At 40.2% G+C, this 21,166-nt stretch overlaps 1 protein-coding gene across 2 annotated transcripts in view; it reads left to right on the plus strand.

Moving 5' to 3' along the window:
* The window catches only part of RASGRF2 (Ras protein-specific guanine nucleotide-releasing factor 2), a 280,870-nt gene that overhangs the window by 109,932 nt on the left and 149,772 nt on the right, over positions 1-21,166 (plus strand). For both annotated transcript variants that reach the window (XR_001000901.1, XM_011934344.1), the window contains exons 3-7: positions 6,343-6,490; positions 8,781-8,870; positions 11,455-11,708; positions 18,103-18,182; positions 18,579-18,772. Coding sequence is in view for 1 of the 2 variants with exons in the window: in XM_011934344.1 (XP_011789734.1) it covers positions 6,343-6,490; positions 8,781-8,870; positions 11,455-11,708; positions 18,103-18,182; positions 18,579-18,772 (766 nt within the window). In the remaining variant the exon portion in view is untranslated. The remainder of the gene's footprint in view (positions 1-6,342; positions 6,491-8,780; positions 8,871-11,454; positions 11,709-18,102; positions 18,183-18,578; positions 18,773-21,166) is intronic.

The raw sequence follows: 21,166 nt of genomic DNA on the forward strand, positions 1-21,166 counted from the left end.
TCCTTCCTTCCTTCCTTCCTTCCTTCCTTCCTTCCTTCCTTCCTTCCATTTTGTCACCCAAGCTGGAATGCAGTGGCATAAACACCATCATTGCAGCCTTGACCTCTTGGGCTCACACAACCCTCCCACCTCAGCCCCCCAAGTAGCTGGGACTACAGGTGCATGCCACCACACCCAGGTTATTTTTGTATTTATTTTGTAGAGATGGAGTTTCACCATGTTACCCAGGCCAATCTCAAACTCCTGAGCTAAAGTGATCCACCTGCCTCAGCCTCCCAAAGTGCTGGGATTACAGGTGTGAGCTGCCACACCTGATCCCAGCTAAAAAAAAAAAAAAAAAAATGTAGATATGAGAGCTTACTATGTTGCTCAGGCTGGTCTTGAACTCCTGGCTTCAAGCTCTTCTCCCACTTCAGCTTCCCAAAGTGTTGGGATTGTAAGCATGGGCCACCGTGCGCAGCAAGAAGGACCCTTTTTCATGCATTTATTGGTCATTTGTTTATTATGTTCCGTGACGCCCTTTTGTCTGTTTCTTGACTTACTAATTTTAGCCAGTGTGATTGATTCTCTGGCATAAAAATGAAAAATTTAACACCCTTACAGTGCCTCTTATATCTCCTGTCTTGCCCCTCTGTTTTTGTTACTTACATATTTTTGGATCTTAAATTAGTTGACTTCATGTCCTAAAATAATATAATTAAACCTCTGTTGATTTATCAACTTTAAACAGTATGAATTGACTCTGCTAGGAAACACAAGTATAATAAGTTAGACATTTAATGTGTTTTCATTGTTTTTTCTTTCCTAATCCTGAGGTTTTATTACTTTCATTAGTATTTATTCTCACTTTGTAAACTTTTAGACATTTATATTCTGTTCTCTAAATTATTCCTCTGTGTTTTGTCATAGGCTGATTCTGAAAAATTAAAAGCCAATAAGGAACATTTCCATAGTGGTTATAACAAATATTGTGTCCCAAAGTGTCAAGGTTGGTGTTTGATCCCACAGAGAATGAAATGTACCATATGTCATTGAATATTTGCTCCTTGAAGGAGAACCTTGCATGTGTCAACTTCTAGTTTCTTTCTGGCTTCCTTTACTTCATCTGGCTTGTTTTCTTGCATTCAATGTCATTTTATTGTCTTTGATTTCTGTTTTGTTTGGTGGGAAAACCTCCTCATAGTTTTTTCCTGCAGTAAGTGTGTGGGGATAGTAAGTTTTTCCTATCTTGTCCTAGTACTTGGTCAGTGTTTGGTTGTCTGTGTATTGTTTATTGTTTTAGAAATTGTTAAGCAGGTTCAAAATATTTTCTCCACAATTCTCTGTTGCCACCTAGAATCCCAAGTTAATGATAAAAAGCATGACAGAAAAAAAAAAGAAAGCATGATTCTCACTTCCTTTGGCTACCTGTTGTTTCTCTTTGGAAGCTTTTATAATTTTTCTCTATCCTTAGAATTCCGATACTTTACCAGGATGTATCAGAGTATGAAATGTTTTCATTTCTCCTGTCTGGTATTTGGATTATTCTCTCTATTTGAACTGTGCTGTGCTCAGTTTGGGGAGTTTCTTCCATTTCTGTTTTTTCTTTTTTAGATGGAGTCTCACTCTGTTGCCCAGGCTGAAGTGCAGTGGCATGAGCTCGGCTCACTGCAACCTCTGCCTCCCAGGTTCAAATGATTCTCCTGCCTCAGCCTCCCGAGTAGATGCAATTACAGATGCCTGCTACCACACCTGGGTAATTTTTTGTATTTTAGTAGAGACGGGGTTTCACCATGTTGTCCAGGCTAGTCTCAAGCTCCTGACCTCAGGTGATCTGCCTGCCTCAGCCTGCCAAAGTGCTAGGATTACAGGTGTGAGCCACCATGCCCAGCTCTCATTTCTTTATTATTAATATTTTTTCCCCATTGCAGTCTAACTTTTTTCCTTTCTGGAACTCCCATAAGACAGGTATTAGACTTCTTGGATCTATACTCTAGGTTGCTCGGTTTTCCTTTTATGTTTCCAATCTCTTTATATTTTTGTTTAGTGTTCTTTATTTGACCTCTCTGACCTCCCAGCTTAGTTTTTAGCCATGTCTGGGTTATTGGTTAGTAATTCCATTGACCTATAAAATTTTAGTAATTATTTTTTGTTTACAAGAACTCTTTTATAAAAAATCTGATTACTCCTTTTGCATGGCAGCCTCTTTTTGCTTTATGTCGCTAATATCCTTCCGTATCTTTCTGAAGATAGTAGGTACCTTTTTACCTGAATTAGACTTGTTTCTTTTAGTGTCTTTTCTATAGTGGGGCTATATTTGTTATCTCTTGCTGCTGAACAATTTTTAAAACAATAAGCAATTTGTTGTTATACACAGTTTCTGTGGGTCAGGTATCCAGGCATAGCTTAGCTGGGTGCCTCTACCCAAAAGTGTCTCACAAGGCTACAATCAAGGTGTTGGCCAGGTCTGTATTCTCATCTGAATGCATAACTGGGGAGGGATCCACTTCCAAGTTCACTCACTCTGCTGTTGGCTAGATTCGCTTCCTTACCAGTTGTTGGCTTGAGCTCAGTTCCTAAATGACTCTTGGCCAAAAGCCTCCTACAGTGTCTACTTTTCATGGGCCTCTCTGTAGAGTAGCTCAGAACCTGGTAGCTGACTTCTCTCAAAGCATACAGCAAGACAGCAAGAGAAAGCAAGTGAGGTGGAAGCTAGAGTCTTGTAAACTAATCGCGGAATTGCCATCCCATCACTCCTGCTGTGTTGTATTCTTTATAAGTGAGTCACTTAGGGCCAGCTCACACTCAAAAGGAAGGCCCTGTTACCTAAGGGGGTGACTAGAAGACAGGGCTCACTGGGGGGCCATCTTAGACACTGCCTACCATAGGGGCCTTTTGTGGTGATAGGGGAGGCTGGTTTTCATGAGTGTCTGCTGTTCCTTGTTTCTAAATGAAGGATCCCATGGGACATTATGGGTAGCTGGTCTGGGCTTACTCTGTGACTGTGACTGCTGGATCGTGTAACATGTGTCAGCTTCCTTTTCAGGTATGTGGGCAGACAGTAGGAAGGCTGGTTGGAAATTCTTCCTTGTGTAATTCTATACCCTTTAGCCCACACAGCTGGAACCTGTTACTTGCTACTACCCACTAAAATATGGAAACATGATGGGATAGTGACTTCCTTGATTAGGTTACATTATATGGCAAAGGAAAAGGGTTACTGAAGATATCATTACAGTCTTAAATCAGTTAATGTTGAGTTAATTAAAAAGGAGATTATCCTTGGTAGACCTGATGTAATCAGATGAAAGACCTTATAGAGCAGGTGAGAAATGTTCTCCCACTGGCTTTGAAGAAGGAAGCTGCCACGAGTTCTATAGCAGCAGGGAAATGAACTTTTCTAACAGCCTGAATGAATTTGGAATAGGATTCTTCCCCAGCCAAACCTCACGATGATAATGCATCTTGATTGACACCACGGTCATAGCCTTGTGAAATCCTGACCTAAAGGTCTAGCTGAACTGAGCCTAGACTGCTAACACACAGAAACTATGAGATAATAAATATGTGTTGAAAGAACCTGGAAGTAAAATACACTGTATTCATTTTCTATTCTGTAACAAATTATCACCAAACTTAGTGGCTTAAGTTCTGTTGTTACAGAATAGAAAATGAATACAGTGTATTTTATTTCCAGGCTCTCTTAAAGCCTCTCCCTTCTTGGTTCTCCCTTGTGTCCACAGTGAATGTCTGGAGTAAACCCAAGCTCTGTTCTCAGAGTCCAGCTCCCTCATTGGAGTCCTTCTTTAGGAAGGTGCCACCCTTTTCTAGAGAAAACAGACCTTGCACTGTCAGCTGGGGATGTGTCACTGCTGCAGCTGTGCCTTTTAGTTCTTATTTTTGAGGGGTGTGAAGAGGAGGAGCCTAACTTCACATATTCTAAAGGTACTTGTTTAATGGAAGATCATAACAATTGCCCTTGCCTCCCCTCTGTTGTTTACATTTGTTGCTTCTGAGTTTGGAGACTCTCTGGGCCACTCTTGGTGAGAAGCGTGCTTATACAAGGTATCTGTATCTGTGGTTTCCTCTACTCTCATTTCCCCACCAGGCTAATTCTGCTTGCTTAGTTTTTCTCTTCATGGAATTTTACAAATTCCATCATATAGGTGCTGAGGATATCTGGTCTATTGATGGCATATTTTCCTGTTTTTATAATGCTTTTACGGTTTCATTCTTTAAACAGAAAACAATTTTTTTTTAGCAAAGACCTTGGAAGCACAGGGAGGCGGACGTTGGTGATGAGTCTGTGTGAAGTCAGCCTTGCATTCCAAACTGGACCTGCCTTTTTCTTTTTTAAGAGAAAAGAAAATACTGCTTTGCTACCTGACACTGATGTAATGTATTTGTAACCAATTTGGCATATTTCTAATAAAACTGATGAGAAAGGCAGAATTTTTATAACAATTGCTTTTCTTATGCTCTATTACTATTTTTCTCCCTTAAGTTCTCCCAAAGCATATTCCTATTAAGACTCTTCTATCTTTTCTTCTTCTTTTCCCTTCCTGTCACTTGTAATTTCATAGCCTCCCTTTCTAGTCTCTTCGGGTAATTTCTTAGAACGAGTGACTTGAAAATATTGCTGACATGGTTCTTTTCTAACCCTAACAACATGCATAATACAGGTGCTGAGGATGTTGAGATAATTGACCTAAAATTGTGATTTTTAGAAGTGTCTTAAGACTTTTAGTTCCAAGCAACACAAACCAAGTAACCTAAACCTCAAACCAGCTTAGGTTAAAAAAAGAAAGAGTTTATTAGCAAGACACTGCAGTATCTCCCTAAACCCCAGGCTAAAGTTGTATTCCAGTGTCACGAGGGCCTGGCACCAGGAACTAGAAAGCTACAGGAGCCCAGGTAGCCATTAACTTTCTGTCTCAGACTTTCTGTCTCTCCTGTCTTTGCTTTTCTGAACATCTGCTTATTCTTTTCTCTCTCGTTGGACTCACTTTGACCGTTTTGGCATGGGTGTGGCCGAATATGGCTGCCCAAAAATGGCAACTAGAATTTCCAAGTTAATTTTATTGCAGTTCAAGCGAATAAGGCAGAGGTACAATCCCAGATTCCAAGGGGAAAGAATCCATTTGGTTTAGCTTGCACCAGTTATCTCTTTTTAGGCTGGTTTAATGTGGTCATGAGGGCAGCTTTTGTGGTATAAACATGGCTTGCCATGGCCCAAGTTCCCAAAGAGGAGATAAGTGAGTGGAAATTTGGGCAGGTATCTCAAAACACTTCCGCTGCAACATTCTTCTTTATGTCCAACGTGCACTTTCTCATCAGAGAGGCAGTTTAGCTGGTGTTTAAGAACATGGACTTGGGGTCAGACATACCTTAATTTGAATCCTAGCCCTGCTACCTACTAGCTGTGTGATCTGAGGTCAGTACTTTGCATCTGTGAAGATCAAATTCCTTCTCTGGGCAATTGGGATCACAAATCTCCTGGGGTTTCTGGGAAGATGAGATGAAATAATGTATGCTATATCCTATGCACTCAATAAATAGTAACTATCATGAATTATTACTATCATACCATTGGGGAAAGATGGTATGCATGGAAGAACATCCATTTCATCATCCTGAATGATGCAAGAAGATCTGGAGGCAAAATTTTAGATACCACAGAATTATATCATCAGTAAAAATCTAAGAGTAAGTTTTGTTTTACCATACTTGACCAAAGACATAGATACAGGCTAGGCTGCAGGAGTTAGGGCCCGAATAATCTAAACTTATTTCTAGAATATAATTTCTATTTCTGTTGGCTTTAAAAACAGTCAATGATTTTGCAGTCTTAAAGAGAGCCCAACAGAGTTGGTGGTCACTAATACAGACATAATAGCTTTTTTCCAGTTAGTGCCTGTTCTAATGGTCTCTGCGTTCATTCTGTTTGGGAGCAGGTTTATTTTGATTGGCTGATATCTTACTCGGTGAAATATTTTGAATAGCATCCCTGGAAACCATGTGCCAGAATTCAAAAGACCTCAGTCTTTTTGTTAAAGAAGACACACTACTTTCTTTTAAAAACTATTACAATTTCTTTTGTACTTTACCCACTTCTATGGTAAGATATTTTGGGTAGCAAGTATCATTAAATGAATTCTTAGTGAAGGATATGTAAAATGATTATTTAAATCATTCATCATTGAAGGATACCAAATGTCAGCTGAAAGTTAACATTTATGTGAAGTAGAGATAGCTGAACAAACAATGCTCATTTCTTTTTCAAATGTAGCATATTATATTCTATATGGAACTATATATAGTAGAACAATATCTCAATGACTAACTGTGTAATTTTCTCTCAAGTTATGCAGACATTTTGATTGAGAGGGAAGTATTAATGCAGAAGTACATTCATCTAGTTCAGATCGTAGAGACAGAAAAAATTGCAGCTAACCAACTCCGACACCAACTTGAAGATCAAGACACAGAAATCGAAAGGCTTAAATCAGAGGTATTTCCCAGTTGATAGATTCCTTCTCATTGTTTCACGTTTTACTGTCATTTCCTCATGATTACTTAAGGCCTATTCAGGGCAACATTTTAATCCCAGGCTGACTTCCTCTGACGTCAAAACATACGTGGTTAGGCCTGACGTAGACATGGATCTAATGTCTATATTAGGATTGGGCAAATGTGCTACAGGAACATATCAGGATAATGTGCCTTTTTTTGGTGGGGGTTGGTTATTTGTTCTCCTGATACCCTTTATTAGCTCAGAAATTCAGGAATTAACTATAGCATTTAACTGTTTTCAGATGCCCTACAGTAATGATAATTATGAGTCTGCCGTAGATTCAATTAAAGTCTAAAATGACAACTAAGGGAGGACCAGAAATGAATTCAGAAATACTTTACTCTTTTAGATTTGAAGGAGTCCACCCTTCTCCCCTCCACAGTTTTGAAAAGAACAGTTGGATTAAACTATAAGACATTTGCTAGGGTGCATTTTTCCCTGGAGTTGGAATTCCTGCCTCTCCCTCCCTCCCTCAGAGTGTGAACTTCTCAGGCCTTGCATCCCCAGATAGTGAGGCTGATGCCCAGTGTGAGCAGAAGGCGGTTTTAGAGTCTACAGCCATGGTGTGTGCCTGGGTCCTCCCTCCCTCCCAGGCCTCAGTCTAGATAGAGAATCCTGAATGTACCTTTCCCAGTGTCCTGTCCTTCCTCATGGGCAGCAAGCAATCACTGAAGAATGGGAGAGGAATGCAGAGAATGAGATTTCCTCCCTCTTTCTGCCCAGGGATGCACTGGTATCTTCTGAGATTCAAAGAAGGGAACAGGACACAATTGTATCCTCAGTGACAGAAACAGTTTAGGCTCCTCCGTTTTGGCAATGTTCTTGTCATTTTTATCGTCATCAGACAACATTTTCCTTTTTGTGCCTTTGCACCTTCCTCTGAGACACACCCTGTGAATCCTAGATGGGGTTTTCGCCTTCTGCTCCCAGCACACATCACCTCCGGTGTCGACAGCACAGGCACAAGCTTCTTCCAACTGGGATGTGGCAGCTTCTCTGATGATGACAACTTGCAGATGGCGTTCACCATATTATTACAATTGTTAACTTCCCAGTTTGACCCTGATATCTGATATGGTGGAAACAGCAACAGAAAACTTAACAAACCTGCGTTTTAAAAGACTATATCAGGCACTGTTATTTAAAACAAAATTATTGTGTTCCTTCTTTGCCACTGTAAGCTAGAGCAGATGCTTGTCTGCTCAGTGAAAGAGGTTGGTATTTACTCCACAAGAGAAGCTCAACACCAGGCGATGTTCCTCAATGTTTGTGTGTGTTTATCTGCCTTCACTATGTTCTATTTTAGTCTGAATATAGATTGCAGCAAAAAACTGTCAGTTGCAGGTATGTCTTCTGTGATCTCTTGACAGGAGCCATTAATTTATTTCCTACTCCCTTTCTTTTCCCACTTCCTTGCCGGAAAATGGCAGAGGGGTGGATTTGGTGTGGGAGACAAAATATAAAGACAAGCTAGAGAGGGGCCATTATGATCTCGTAACTTTTAGGGTATTGCTGGCTAGTAGGTCTGCAAAGGTTCTTAAGCTTATAAGAGCCTGCTGTTGAGTGCTGGTCTAGAGAATTTTACTGCTCTGTGTAGTCGAGAGGCCACCCAGTCTTGAAATGCCCCTCACAGGTCATGGAACTGAGCTGGAGAAATGAAGAGATCACAGGTTATTTTGATCCTTTTTACCTTTTCTGAGGAATTCTCTTGGTTGGCTTGGGCCAGCCCCAGGGCTCTGAAGTTCCCTTTACAGTTGCCATTTTCCTAAGGACGTCTGTAAGTCTGGGGTGCCATGTGCTTTGGAAGACTACAGGCCAATGGCCAGAACCAGGGGCTCTGAGCTGAGTGTCACTGCATGTGGGGACCACAGGACATTGCAGGCAGCCACCTTCAGGTGAGGGGGTGGACATATCGCTGGGCTCCTGACAAGGTCTTGGCCTCTCACCACTGGCAGCTGGGGCTGAGTTTTGGGCTAACGTTTCTGCTAGCCCAGATTCCAGGTTACACTTTACACAGTCACTTCTTATAAACACTTCCATTGGTGATACCGTGCTTGGGGTAAAGTTTATGTTTCCCCCATCTCAGCACCAAAGGAAGGCAGGGTGCATAAAATGTGGACGTTTCTGAGGATCTCATTGGACCACCTTTGTAGGCAGAGCTTCCTGTGTGTTATGGCTATATTCCAGCATTTCCCAGGTCATGAAATGGACCAATTTTGTGTTCCAGATTATTGCTCTTAATAAAACCAAAGAACGAATGCGACCTTACCAAAGCAACCAAGAAGATGAAGATCCAGACATCAAGAAGATTAAAAAGGTAGGGCCTGGAGGTTTCCAGCTTTGCAGGAGCGTGGCGACCAGTCGTCTGCTCTATGGTGATATCTTTGCTACCCTGTGCATGAGCCGGGAGCAGCCTTGGTGTTTCTGTGCTGTGGCTCCCAGACTTGCCCTGCAGAGTGATCCAGACATGGCTACTCTAGAGAATTTATGCTTGAGATGTCTTTACACTGTCTAGGAAGGATGCCAAAACCAGGCATGAAGACAATAGTGTTCTCCAGTGGGGTTAATTAAGTGCTATTCAACCTCTTGATTTTGTGCGGCTTTCATATTTTGGGGGAATGTTTTTTAAATTACATTTCAAAAATATTTCTTTTAGCTTTAATCTTTAGTGCTATTTAAGGAAGATTTTTTTGGGCATGTGAGACGATTGAGTAAATCAGCATATCCGCTTAGATTTCTGTTTTATTATTGTTTCTTATTTAACATCCACACAATCAGCAGATTTTTCCCTCTTACTGCCATTTATAATTGCACAACTTTTGCAATGAACCAAATGCTGGCTCTTACTCTAGTCCACTGTGTTTTGATTTGTCATTTAGGTTTTGATCCCATGATCCTGATTATCTTATATAAAGCACTTACTCAGCTTTGTTAATAATAAGTGAAAAGCATCATATTTGAGGAAATTTGCCTGGATATGCATCTTCAAATCTTATTTCTTTTTCATTTGTTATTATTCCTTTCATTTTATGCTAATAATCATTCCCCTTTCACTGTAACAAAGCTTTAATGTGCCCAGCATTTACCTGGGTGTTTCAAAGATGATCAGTAAATGTTTGTTGATTGACTGAAACACACAGGCCAGTGCACTTTCTCAGGCTTGCCTGTTATTTTTCACATCATCCCTAGGGAATCCTGATCGATTTTAGAGACTATGGTGTTTTCTACAAAATTGATTTTAAATTTTATTTTATATTCTTTTTTACACCTTTAAATATTGCTCAGAATTTGAAATAGAAGTGATTCTTAGGACTAAGCCAAATGTTTTCAGTTTTCCAGAAATATAAAAGTAAAATAACACTATTCATTGCTTAGAAATTATTATTTTTTGAATCTGGTTTATGCTATTGTGTTATAAGATTAATTCATTTTTTCAAAAAAATTCCCATCTAGTCAGTCTGGAAACAAGATTAATTCTATTGCCTTTCCTTTAATAGTATGCAGTTGCAGGTAAAGAAAAAATTAATAAAATTCAATTTTCAGGTGTGTGGTAGAAACTGGTCTATTAGTAAATAAGTGAAGCAGCTATTGGTCAGCAAGCACCCCCTGCCCAACTAAATAGAAAGGTTTTACTTAACACAAAATCCAATTAAGGTGATTTTTAAAAATATTTCTGTTAAATGAAAGAATACTTATAAAATTTTTAAAATATTTTTCTACCTTCTTGTTTCTTAATAGAAATAATTTTTTAAACCAATTTTTGTACTTGTTAAATAGGTTTTGAGATCAACTTTGTTGTTCTTTATGTCGTATTTCAAAATAATGTCTGCATGGAAAAAAGTATTAACAATGAATGAATCATTCTCTATTCTGATCTTGGCAAATATCAACATAATTTTTTTTACCTTAATAGATTAAAACCTAAAATTGGTTATAATTCATGGAAATTTTCGTTAGATTTCTTCAAATAATCTGAATATAATATCCCCACATAATTTTGTTAAAATATGATTAATTTTTATTGAGGTAGAGTGACTTTAATGCCTGTATAAAAATGGATAACATGCTGACAACACAGGTAGGCAAACAAGAGAATTTTAGACATTGCAAAAGAGGGGTCATTGTTCAATATGTGATCATTTAGAACATAGTATGGAAAAAGTGAAAAGTGTAAGGATGTGTTAAATAGATAATAATGATACTTTGGTAGTGATTTAATACTTTCAATTATATATGAATTTACAAACTACTTTGTTGCTGAATCTTCCACATCTAAAGTGACAAACCCTAATTATCATAAAACAAATCCTAGTTAATTGTTATAATTTTTTATATTTAGAAAGGACTTTTGTATTTTTTTGTTAATCGTTTTATTTTAATTTCATGAGAAATGAAAGCAGTCTGATAACATGAGATTAAAAACAGAGAAACACGAGATGGGATCTGGCTGTGTTGCCCAGGATAGACTTGAACTCTTGGGCTCAAGGGATCCTCTCACCTCAGCCTCCCAAGTAACTGGGACTACAGGCCTGTGCATGTCCAGCTCTGTCAGTTATTTTATAGATGAAGAAACAGAGAATCAGAGGTCAAGGTGGTAGCCAGTAATGGCAGAGCCTCTGAGTGAAAGGTTATAATATATACTTGACTGCTCAGTGCCCAGCATTTACCTGGGCGTTTTAAAGATGATCGGTAAATGTTTGTTGATTTGCTGAAACACACAGGCCAGTGCACTTTCTCAGGCTTGCCTGTTACTTTTCACATCATCCCTAGGGAATCCTGATCAATTTTAGAGGCTCTCATGTTTTCTGCAAAATTGATTTTTAATTATATTTCATGTTCTTGTCCATAAATTAATCACTATTGCAACTAGTCAGATTCCCTTTTGGTTTTTTGTTCTGTAGGTTCAGAGCTTCATGCGAGGATGGTTGTGCAGAAGGAAATGGAAGACCATCGTGCAGGATTACATTTGCTCTCCCCATGCTGAAAGTATGAGGAAGAGAAACCAGATTGTGTTCACCATGGTGGAGGCAGAGTCAGAGTACGTTCACCAGCTCTACATCCTGGTCAACGGCTTTCTCCGGCCCCTGCGTATGGCCGCCAGCTCCAAGAAGCCCCCCATCAGCCACGATGACGTCAGCAGTATTTTTCTCAACAGGTTTGACATTGCATAAATCCAAGAGAAAAACCCCTTTGTATCTCCTACAAGAATTTTTACTTAATCTTCAAAAAGATCTCAGAACTTCATCTCGATAGTTTATGATAGTAAAAATAAGAAAGCTGTTATTTGTGTTCCATTGTTATTTTTATATCTTTACTTGAATCTTGGCATCTAATGTTCTTAATTTTTTCTTCTCTATTTGACATACATTGTCTTGTCGCGTGGAGATGTGTGTTGGGGAAGATAATCTCTGTCATAAACTGAAGAAAATGGAGTGATTTATGGGTTTTTACATGTTAATTATACACAAGTATTTTAGGAAGAGCAAAAGCTAAGACAGGGCCTGAGAAGCTCTGGTGAATTTATTTGCTCAATACATCTTCAGTTTCCTTACTGCTGAGGATTCATCAATGAAAAATCAGAAAATGCCTGCCTTTATGGAACTTAAATTTTGATGCAGGAAGACAGACAATGAACAGCATTAGTGAAATAGATAGAATATTATATGGCGATTAGAGCTGTGGAGAAAAATAAAGAAGGGAAGGGGAGGAGGGGGACAAGGGAGTGTTTAGGTGTTTTACTTAGAGTTTTAGCTATTTGTTTTTGGGTAGATAGTACACTCACATGGTTCAAAAGTCAAAAAAACATGAAAACAACATTTAGCAGTTGCACTCTCACCCTCTCTCTGTCCACCCGATTCCCCCCACTTTTTTTTTTTTTTTTGAGACAGAGTCTTGCTCTGTCTCCCAGGCTGGAGTGCAGTGGCACCATCTCAGCTCACTGCAAGCTCCGCCTCCCAGGTTCATGCCACTCTCCTGCCTCAGCCTCCTGAGTAGCTGGGACTACAGGCACCTGCCACCACACCTGGCTAATTTTTTGTATTTTTAGTAGAGATGGAGTTTCACCGTGTTAGCCAGGATAGTCTCGACCTCCTGACCTCATGATCTGCCCGCCTTGGCCTCCCAAAGTGCTGGGATTACAGGTGTGAGCCACCGCGCCCGGCCCCCCCACCACTTTCTATACATAATATCTGTACTAGTTTCTTATCTATCTTTTCAGTGTTTTTCAATTTTGATCTAAGAAACTATGAATATAGAATCTTATTTTCCCTCTTCTTACACAAAGGCAATGTACTTTAACATATAGTTCATTGTTTCACTTAACATTATTTCCTGAAGATCTTTCCATATTGATACCTAAAGAGCATTCTATTAAAGAAAATCACGACATGGTATTACAATCTGTGAATGTACCATAGTTTTTTTGTAGCAAGTTTTCAGAAAAGTTTCAAGGATAAGGTGACATTCGAGCAAAGGCTTGAAGTTCCTGGAGGAAGAGTGAGGTAAGCAGAGGGAGCTGTGCGTGCAGGGGCCATGGGGCTTTAACATGCCCGGCAGGTGAGCTTGAGGGCCTGCCCTGCTCAGTGTCATTGAAGGGAAGAGTCAGGGAGTTATCAAGGTGGGACATGGTACAGCCATTAACTTTTACTCTAAATGAGATGGGGAGACATTGGTCAGGTTTTGAGCAGAGAAGGGGGTGTGATGTGACTTCTGATTTTGAAAGATTCACTCTGGCTTCTCTGCTGAGAGTAGTCTGTAGGGAGATCAATTAGGTGGCTATTTCAATAAACAAAGTGAGAGATGAGACACCTGTTAGGTAGCTATTTCAGTAATCCAAGTAAGAGATGATTATAATGGAGGCAGTGATAAGTAGTCGGATTCTATTTTTAAGTCAGAGCCAGTAGGTGTCACAGGTGGGACTAGCTGGGGCCAGTGTCACGGAATTTTCCAAAATAGTTGTGAAGTAAGGCAGATTTGTTAGAGAATGTGTGAAAACATGTTACAAGGGTGGAATGGGCAGCACAGCAGAGAAGGGGCTGTCTGCAGAGAGGCAGGGACTGGAGGGAATTTTATAGGGTCGTGCAAGAGGGGGTTAGGTGTGGAAGAGGTCATTCCTTGTGCTAGTGGGTTGTGTTTCTCAGAACAATTGTTCATTCTTCTCCCCTACCTGGAGCCTTCCCCCACTGGAGGCCCCTTCTTTGTTGCTTACGTATCCATCAGGACTCAACAGTGGGATTTGCTGATGGGTTTGATGTGGGTTTTAAGAGAAAGCAAAAAGACAGGTAAGATTGCAACATTTTTTGGTCTGGACAACTAGAAGGATGGAGTTACTGTTTACTAAATGGTAAAGACTGAGTGAAGAACAGGCTGAGGGGAAAAGATGAACTGTTTTCTCTTGGATCTGTTGAGCATGAGATGCTATTAGCTATCTAAGTGGAGATGTCAAGTGAGTAGGGATTGGATATTTGTTTGGAGTTCAGAGGAAGATTCTGGGCCGAAGATAGAAATTTGGGAGTCCTCTAGCATACAGATAGTATTTAAAGCTGCTAGTCTGAATGTTATTACCAAGCAAGTGAGTACAGATGGATAAGAAAAGAGGAGCATGGATATTCCAACATCTAGAGGTCAAGAAGATAAACAGGAGCCAGCAAAGAAGAGTGAAGAGGATCCATTGAGTTGTCAATGAAAACCAGAAGAGTGAGTTGTCCTGGAAATGAAAGCAAGAGGGAACCAACAACAATGCCAAAAAAGTCAAATAAGCAATAACTTAGAATTGACCAAGTTTAACTCCAAGTTTAACAACTCGGAGTTTATTGGTAACTTTGATTAGAGACCAAAGCCTGATTGGAGGCTTAGGAGAGAACAAGCGGTGGGGCGGAGGGAAGAGGAATTGAAAAGGGTGGGTATAGAAAATTCTTCTGAGAAGGGCTGCTGTAAAGAGGAGAAGAGAAACTAGAGGCAAATGAAGAGGGTAAAAGAAGGATAGAGGAGAGAGGAAATTGCTGAGCGGTAAACTTGCAAAGGCGAAAGTGGACAGAATGTGCTGCACAGGTCAGGAGATTGTCATTAGCTGGGAGCATGGCAGGGCAGGAATAGTACATGGACACTTCTGTAGTCAGGAGGCAAGGCCATCCGCTGATGGGGCAGATGGGAGGGAAGTGTCAGAGTTGGAGAAGAGAAAAAGAGGTGTGGAATAATGATAACTGGGGCAGGGGAGTAAATGGATTCAGGAATGTTGTATTAGTACTGGGCAGCACTGAGAGCCTGTGTTAGCTTATTAGGCTAGTGGTTGTGACTTTCCAGTGAGATCAGTCAGAATGGTTGCATGTTTTTCTTTAGCCACTTTCAGCTGCATGGATGCAGGTGCAGAGTGGGTGGAGGATTGGGATTAATTAGGATTGGTGTTGTGGCTGCTGTGATGAAGTGAGAAAAGAATAAGGAAGTTGAAGGTGTATACAAGGAAGAGATTATAATAATGAGCCATGGAATCTAAACTGAGGAGAGAAAGTAGTGCTGGTATGGGAGGCTTTTGCCAATAAAAAGGTGGCGGGATCTGGGGATTTAGGTTGTGATGGTGTGAAAGAATTTTGGAGTCAGGGTTCTAAAGGCAGTGAACTGAAAGATTAGGAGTAGTCAGAGAATGTTGTGCTTGAAATTGAGATAGGGAAGGGATGTAGCTATTGACAATGACAAGGTCTAGAGTACAATCAAGGGGGTGTTGACTGAGGTCAATGGAAGACAGGATCTTTGGAGGAAGAGTTCAAGGTCCTGTGAGGCCAGGATATTGAAATGTTGTTTGTGTGCTACTGGAGTCCCCAAGAATTATGATAAGAGTAGTGTTGGAGAAAAGAGCAACCGTAAGCTGAGAGCTCAGATCTCAAGGCATCAGGAAGAGCCACTGGTGTGTCTGTAGATGAGTACAGAAAGGAAGGGTGATGAGTGGTAGTCTGATAATGTGAGATTAAAAGCTAGGCTTTCTTTTGTTAAAAGGAAGGAGGGAGATTTCCCCACCTTGCTGGCAATGGCTCCTCTCAAGTGTGTGAGACATCCAAAGGAGCCTGGGTGTAGCCCTTGATCCTCAGGCAGTAGAGCATTCTGGTGATACTTCAGTCACCAAATGTGCAGTTTCAACAGGTCTGATGGTGGTGGATGGGACTGTGTATACACTCTGATAATGAGAGGAACTGGAGAGGGTGGGTATTGAAAACGCTTTTGAGGAGAGCTGCTATAAAGAGGAACAGAGAAACAGGGTGGTACCTAGAGGTAAATAAAGAGGCTGTGTCACATTGGTTTAGGTTGCCTCTGGCTCTGTTTCCACTGGATTGCTTGATCTGAAACAGGAAAGGCCAGGTTTATCGTATTGTTTAAATTCAGAGTCAAGATATGCCTGTCTTTGGAAGGTAAAGCCATAAGCTCTTCATATAGACTAGCAATTATTTACCACATCTAGACTTAGATGGAAATTTGAAAAGATATTTTTTAAATTTTTTTATTTTTAATTTTTATGGATACATTTTATGGTTATATAATACATATACATAATATGGAATGGATATGTAATAGCTGTACGTATTTATGAGGTATGTTTTATAGTTTGATATAAACATATGATGTATAATGATCAAATCTGGGTAATTGAGATATCCCTCACCTAAAACATTTATCATTTCTTTCGTGTTGGGAACAGTCTAAATCTTCTAGATATTTTGAAATAAATTATTGTTAACTATAGCTGCCCTATTGTGCTATCAAATAGTAGAAGTCATTCCATCTATCTAACTGTACTGTTGTACCCATTCACCAAACCCTCTCTTCATCCTCCCCTTCCCCACTACCCTTCCTAGCCTCTGGTAACCACCATTCTATTCACTACCTCCATGAGATTAACGTTTTTAGCTTTCAAATATGAGTGAGAACATGTGATATTTGTCTTTCTGTGCCTGGCTTATTTCACTTAACATAATGTGAAGAGGTGTGTTTTTAAAGGTGAGGTTTAAAGAGTTTTATATCATTACTGTTGTTTAACTAGATTCCCTTTACATGCCTTTGAAATTAAGCCCTAGGCAGCTCAATAATTTTGAATTTCAACACAGGTTTATAGTTAAGAAAATGTAATCTTCCTATTTATATACAGAATTGTTTTGTCTGTTTTCTAACCATGCAGGTATCAAAATATGAAGGTAGATGTATCAAGTAGTTTGTGTTCAACACAGGACAGAGAAATCCCTCTCTGAGTGGAGGGAATTCACTGCTTACAGAATCTGTTGGAAAGGCTGGGGGAGTAAAGTCAGGGAGTGGCCCTTAAACTGTTGACTTTCAGAGAACATAGATGTGATCCAGAGGTTAGGAAACCATTGCCACCACCACTGCTGCCACAGATGCCTCTCAGACTCTGGAAGCTGGTTCCCAGAAACTAGAATCCTAAGGCTGGGTGCTGACATTGCCCCAAAGCACTCACATCTCCATGACTGACTTTCAGCAACAGGAAGATGACCCCTACTTCCGCCTTCCTTGTCTTTCCAAGTGCATATATTAGTGGAACTGAGTTTACATCCAGAAGCATAGCTGCAAGGGAGTCTGGGAAATGTAGTTTTAGTTCTACCCCTCTACACCTAGAAGGAGGATGGAATACAGATTGAATGACTAATCTATAATACCTGCCAAACTAGATTTGGTTGAAATCCTTGAACAACAAACACTACTTAGTTAAAATTGTTATAAAAGAAAAACAAATTAGAATCTCATGGAACCATTTCTGTTTTATTTCATGGACCATTTGAAATAGTAAGGACTTCTTGATGTCTGTTGTAATGGAACTTGACTAATAACAAGCCAAGGGATCTCACTGAGATGAACAGTTCTGTATTTGATTATGTCACTGTGTTAGTTCAGAAAAGGCTTCAAAGTCTCATTGCAGTAGGTTAATTCCAATGAGGAGAAAGCAAATGATGTTTTGACTTTGGTAATTACCCTTCTTGGCCCTTTTAGGAATTTAGATCCCCAATTCATGCATCATTCTTATTTTAGTATCTCTATGTAGGCCTCACTCTTTTCAGAAGATTCTTTTGCATTTCTGTCTTGGGTATCTTGGGAGTGGTTATAGTGGAGTTCTGTCAAAATTTTTGCTCTAGATTTTTTCATCCTCTCTCCTTCTGTCAAAACTCATTTTACTGACAGAGAAACTTTCTCTTGAGTTATCTAGAATCACATATGAAAAGAAAAAAGGGTCATAACTTTAATTTTCTGATTATCGATTGAAGTACTGTGTTCTAATAGAGGAAAGCTCACTTAAAATTGATGAAGAACGTTATGTAACAATGATTTGGCACTTTCTGTCCTCTAATATTTGAATGTTGTATCAGGGTTTGCTGAGGCTGTCACAATTGCTAGATAGAGGATAGTATAATCCATGTCATTATTGGATATAGTTTGGAGGCCCTATGGAACATATATATTATGTATACATTAAGGCTTTAAGGACTCAGTGGATTTTAAACAAAATAAACACATTGTAGCAACTAAATTATATTATTTTTCCATTTTTTTAATAGTGAAACAATCATGTTTCTTCATGAAATATTTCATCAAGGACTAAAGGCAAGGATAGCAAACTGGCCCACTTTAATTTTAGGTAAGTGCCTTCTTTAAAGATGTAAGATTTTCTTTTAGAGTGGCCGCAATCAGAGTAAAATAGCTCCAATATTATTCAGCCTAAACTCTTTGCATCACCCTGTTGACCTGTGAGCTTCTGTACCCTGGGATTCTGTCTCCTTGCCTTTTGGGTACTTTGGGCCCTGCTTCAGTAGTTACCTTTTGACTCTTTCCCCTGGCCTGTCATAGTTAATTTGGGGCAGGAGTCAAGTGCTGCCTACAAGTGCATTCTACCAGGTCATCATTCAGGCATCAGGGTTGTGGCTCCATGCATGTGTGACACCTGGTGCTGGGACCCACTCTTTGCCATTCCTGCCCAGTGTAGGTAATTTACCAAGCAACAAGGGAAACAGCCGTGTTTACTGTTTCTTTCCAGCTGATCTGTTTGATATTTTGCTCCCCATGCTGAACATTTATCAAGAATTTGTACGTAATCACCAGTACAGCCTGCAAGTTCTCGCCAATTGTAAGCAAAACAGAGATTTTGACAAACTCTTAAAACAGTATGAAGCCAATCCAGCCTGTGAGGGGAGGATGCTGGAGACATTCTTGACCTATCCCATGTTTCAGGTAAGTCACTTGGGATGCATTTTGTAAGTCAGAGGTTCCAGCTCAATTTCACTGATACCTAGAGTGACCAGCGTGAGATGTGTAAGTGTGCCCTGGGAGGAATTATGGCACAGATGCATTGTCTATTGCTGTCTTGAGCTTGACCCTGAGATAAACAAATATTGTGCCACACATTCGCTGTGTCTCATGGATATAAGAAAACCAGGCATTTCTGAAGCAAAGAATTCAAGAATGATTTTTTGAAACGCTGCACAATTTTCTCTTTACAGAAAGATTCCACACAGACCTCTTTCATGGAGTCTCCTCCTCCAGCATGTTTAAAAATATTATTTGGTTTACAGAAATAGGATTCTGTGCAAATGTTCCAGTTTATGCTAGTTGCATAAAAGATTCTTGGGGATGGAGTGGCTGCTGGGAAGGTTTCTGTTTTCCGGCCCATCCTCCCTTCCTGTCGCGGTTGCTGTTGAGTCTCCCTTGGCTGGAGCTCTGGAGAACAAAAGGAGGACCTCCCTGGTCACAGAGGCTGTGGAGACTTAGGAAACATAAGGCACAGGTGGGACCTGAGGACTCTTGGCAACTAGTCAGGTGGCTGCAGGGGCTCCCCTTTTGGGACTAGAGCAACCCAAAGGGTCAAGAACAGTTGCATTCTTTCCTGGATCTAGGGCTTTACTGGTAAGAGCCCGGAAGTGAGAACCAGGGAGGCCAAAATGTGCATTGAATCTCCTGTTCTTTTGAAAAGTGTCAATTCTGTTCTTTTGGAAGAGCATTGAGTGTTCCCATTGTGGAATTTAGGTGGCTTCTGGCCAGGCCTCCAAATTATCATGTGGTAAACCGATTCTACTAATCATGTGTGTTATGGTTAGTGTGGAGCGCTTTGTCCTCCTGAGCAGGCATCTCTGACCCTGGCTAATCCTTTCGCAGCCTCACGAAGAAATGTGGCTGTGGTGCACAATTGTTTGCCTTGACGTTTGTCAGTCCCGCTCGAAATCCTGGAAGTTGCTGTAGAAGTTTAGTCAGATTTTTAACCGAAAGGATGCATTTAAAACCACTTAAGTATAGTGAAACTTTATAGGGTTTTTGTTTTTGTTTTCCTTTGGAACTGAATTGTTTGAACTCTTTGCCCCTCTGAGGAAATATTTCACAAGAAAGATTTCAGACTTTAAAAAAAACAATCTACATAATTGGAATTTAAGATTTTATTTACAATGAAACATCTTATATAGTATAACATTCTTCTGAGATTCTATGTGAATTTTTGACAATTATCTCTAGGTTATGATTCAGTACCCCAAGTTGTATCTGTTCAGTAACCCCAAGTCAGTTGCATATACAAAGGTAGAGTCGTGAAGACACATAGGGCATTCAGAGAAGAACCAGCTCCCTACCTGACAGCCCCCTGATGTCTTTCTTCGTGCTATTTAATTCCCTCTTGGTGTGATTTTTACAATATTTTGAAATGGAAGAACTACACTTTTCGCTGTAGATGAGGTGGCCAAATACAGCAAATGTAAGGCCTTGGAAAGGTCTTTGGATTTCTTTAAAATGCTGGGATACTTGCCCACCGCCCTGCCCTCCCTCTCCTGAAGACTAAGCCTGGTAGCAATGACTGAGCATTTTGATTGACCTCAGGGGATTTTTATAATGCCATAAAAAGAACACTGGACTGGGAATCTTTAGGAGACCTGATGTCTCACTCATAGCATTGCGGGAAATAATTGAACCAAACTAAATAGCTATTTTGTAATCTGTAAATTGAGGCAGCTGAGCTCTAGTTACTTCCAGACTCTAACTGTCTGACGTGGTGATCCTAGGGTGACTACACTGGTTCTGATGTTTTGGGTTGGGTAACTATGTGGTGTTACAAGGAGCTTGGTGGTAGTCTAGGAGCCCCCTCCCCAAGGATGTGGTAACTTCAAACCTTAGAATGTTGGGTCAGATATTGAGGCTTTCTGGCTTTTGCCAAACAAGTCTAACTAGAGCTCTGGAAGAAGCCTCAAAGAATTTAGCCAGAATTGTCCAACTGCAAAAAATGACCAAACTGAAAGAACATGGAATTGTCCTTGTTTGCTTCCCCGTAAGTATTTTGAATAGACCAGGAGACGTCATTAGAATTCTCTGCCCAAGGCCCTCATGCTCCTTGGTGTCTCCCTTCTGTCTTCTTTACTTGATGCCTCACTCTTCTGCCGTCTCTCCAGAAATAACCCTAGAAAACACTTGGGGGAAATTGCCTTTTGTAGAAGCTGAAGCTGGCAGGTTTTTCCTTACTAAGCTCACTCTCTCCTTCTTGTTCCCCTGTGGTTCTTTCACTAATAAAGTGAAATAGTCATGAAGGTGTTTGAATCCCTTGGAGGGTCCGGTTGTATCTGCTTCTCTCTGTATTAGCAGTGGTGCTTC

The sequence above is a fragment of the Colobus angolensis genome, unplaced genomic scaffold (genome assembly GCF_000951035.1).
Source record: "Colobus angolensis palliatus isolate OR3802 unplaced genomic scaffold, Cang.pa_1.0 Scaffold134, whole genome shotgun sequence".
Lineage (NCBI taxonomy): Eukaryota > Metazoa > Chordata > Mammalia > Primates > Cercopithecidae > Colobus > Colobus angolensis.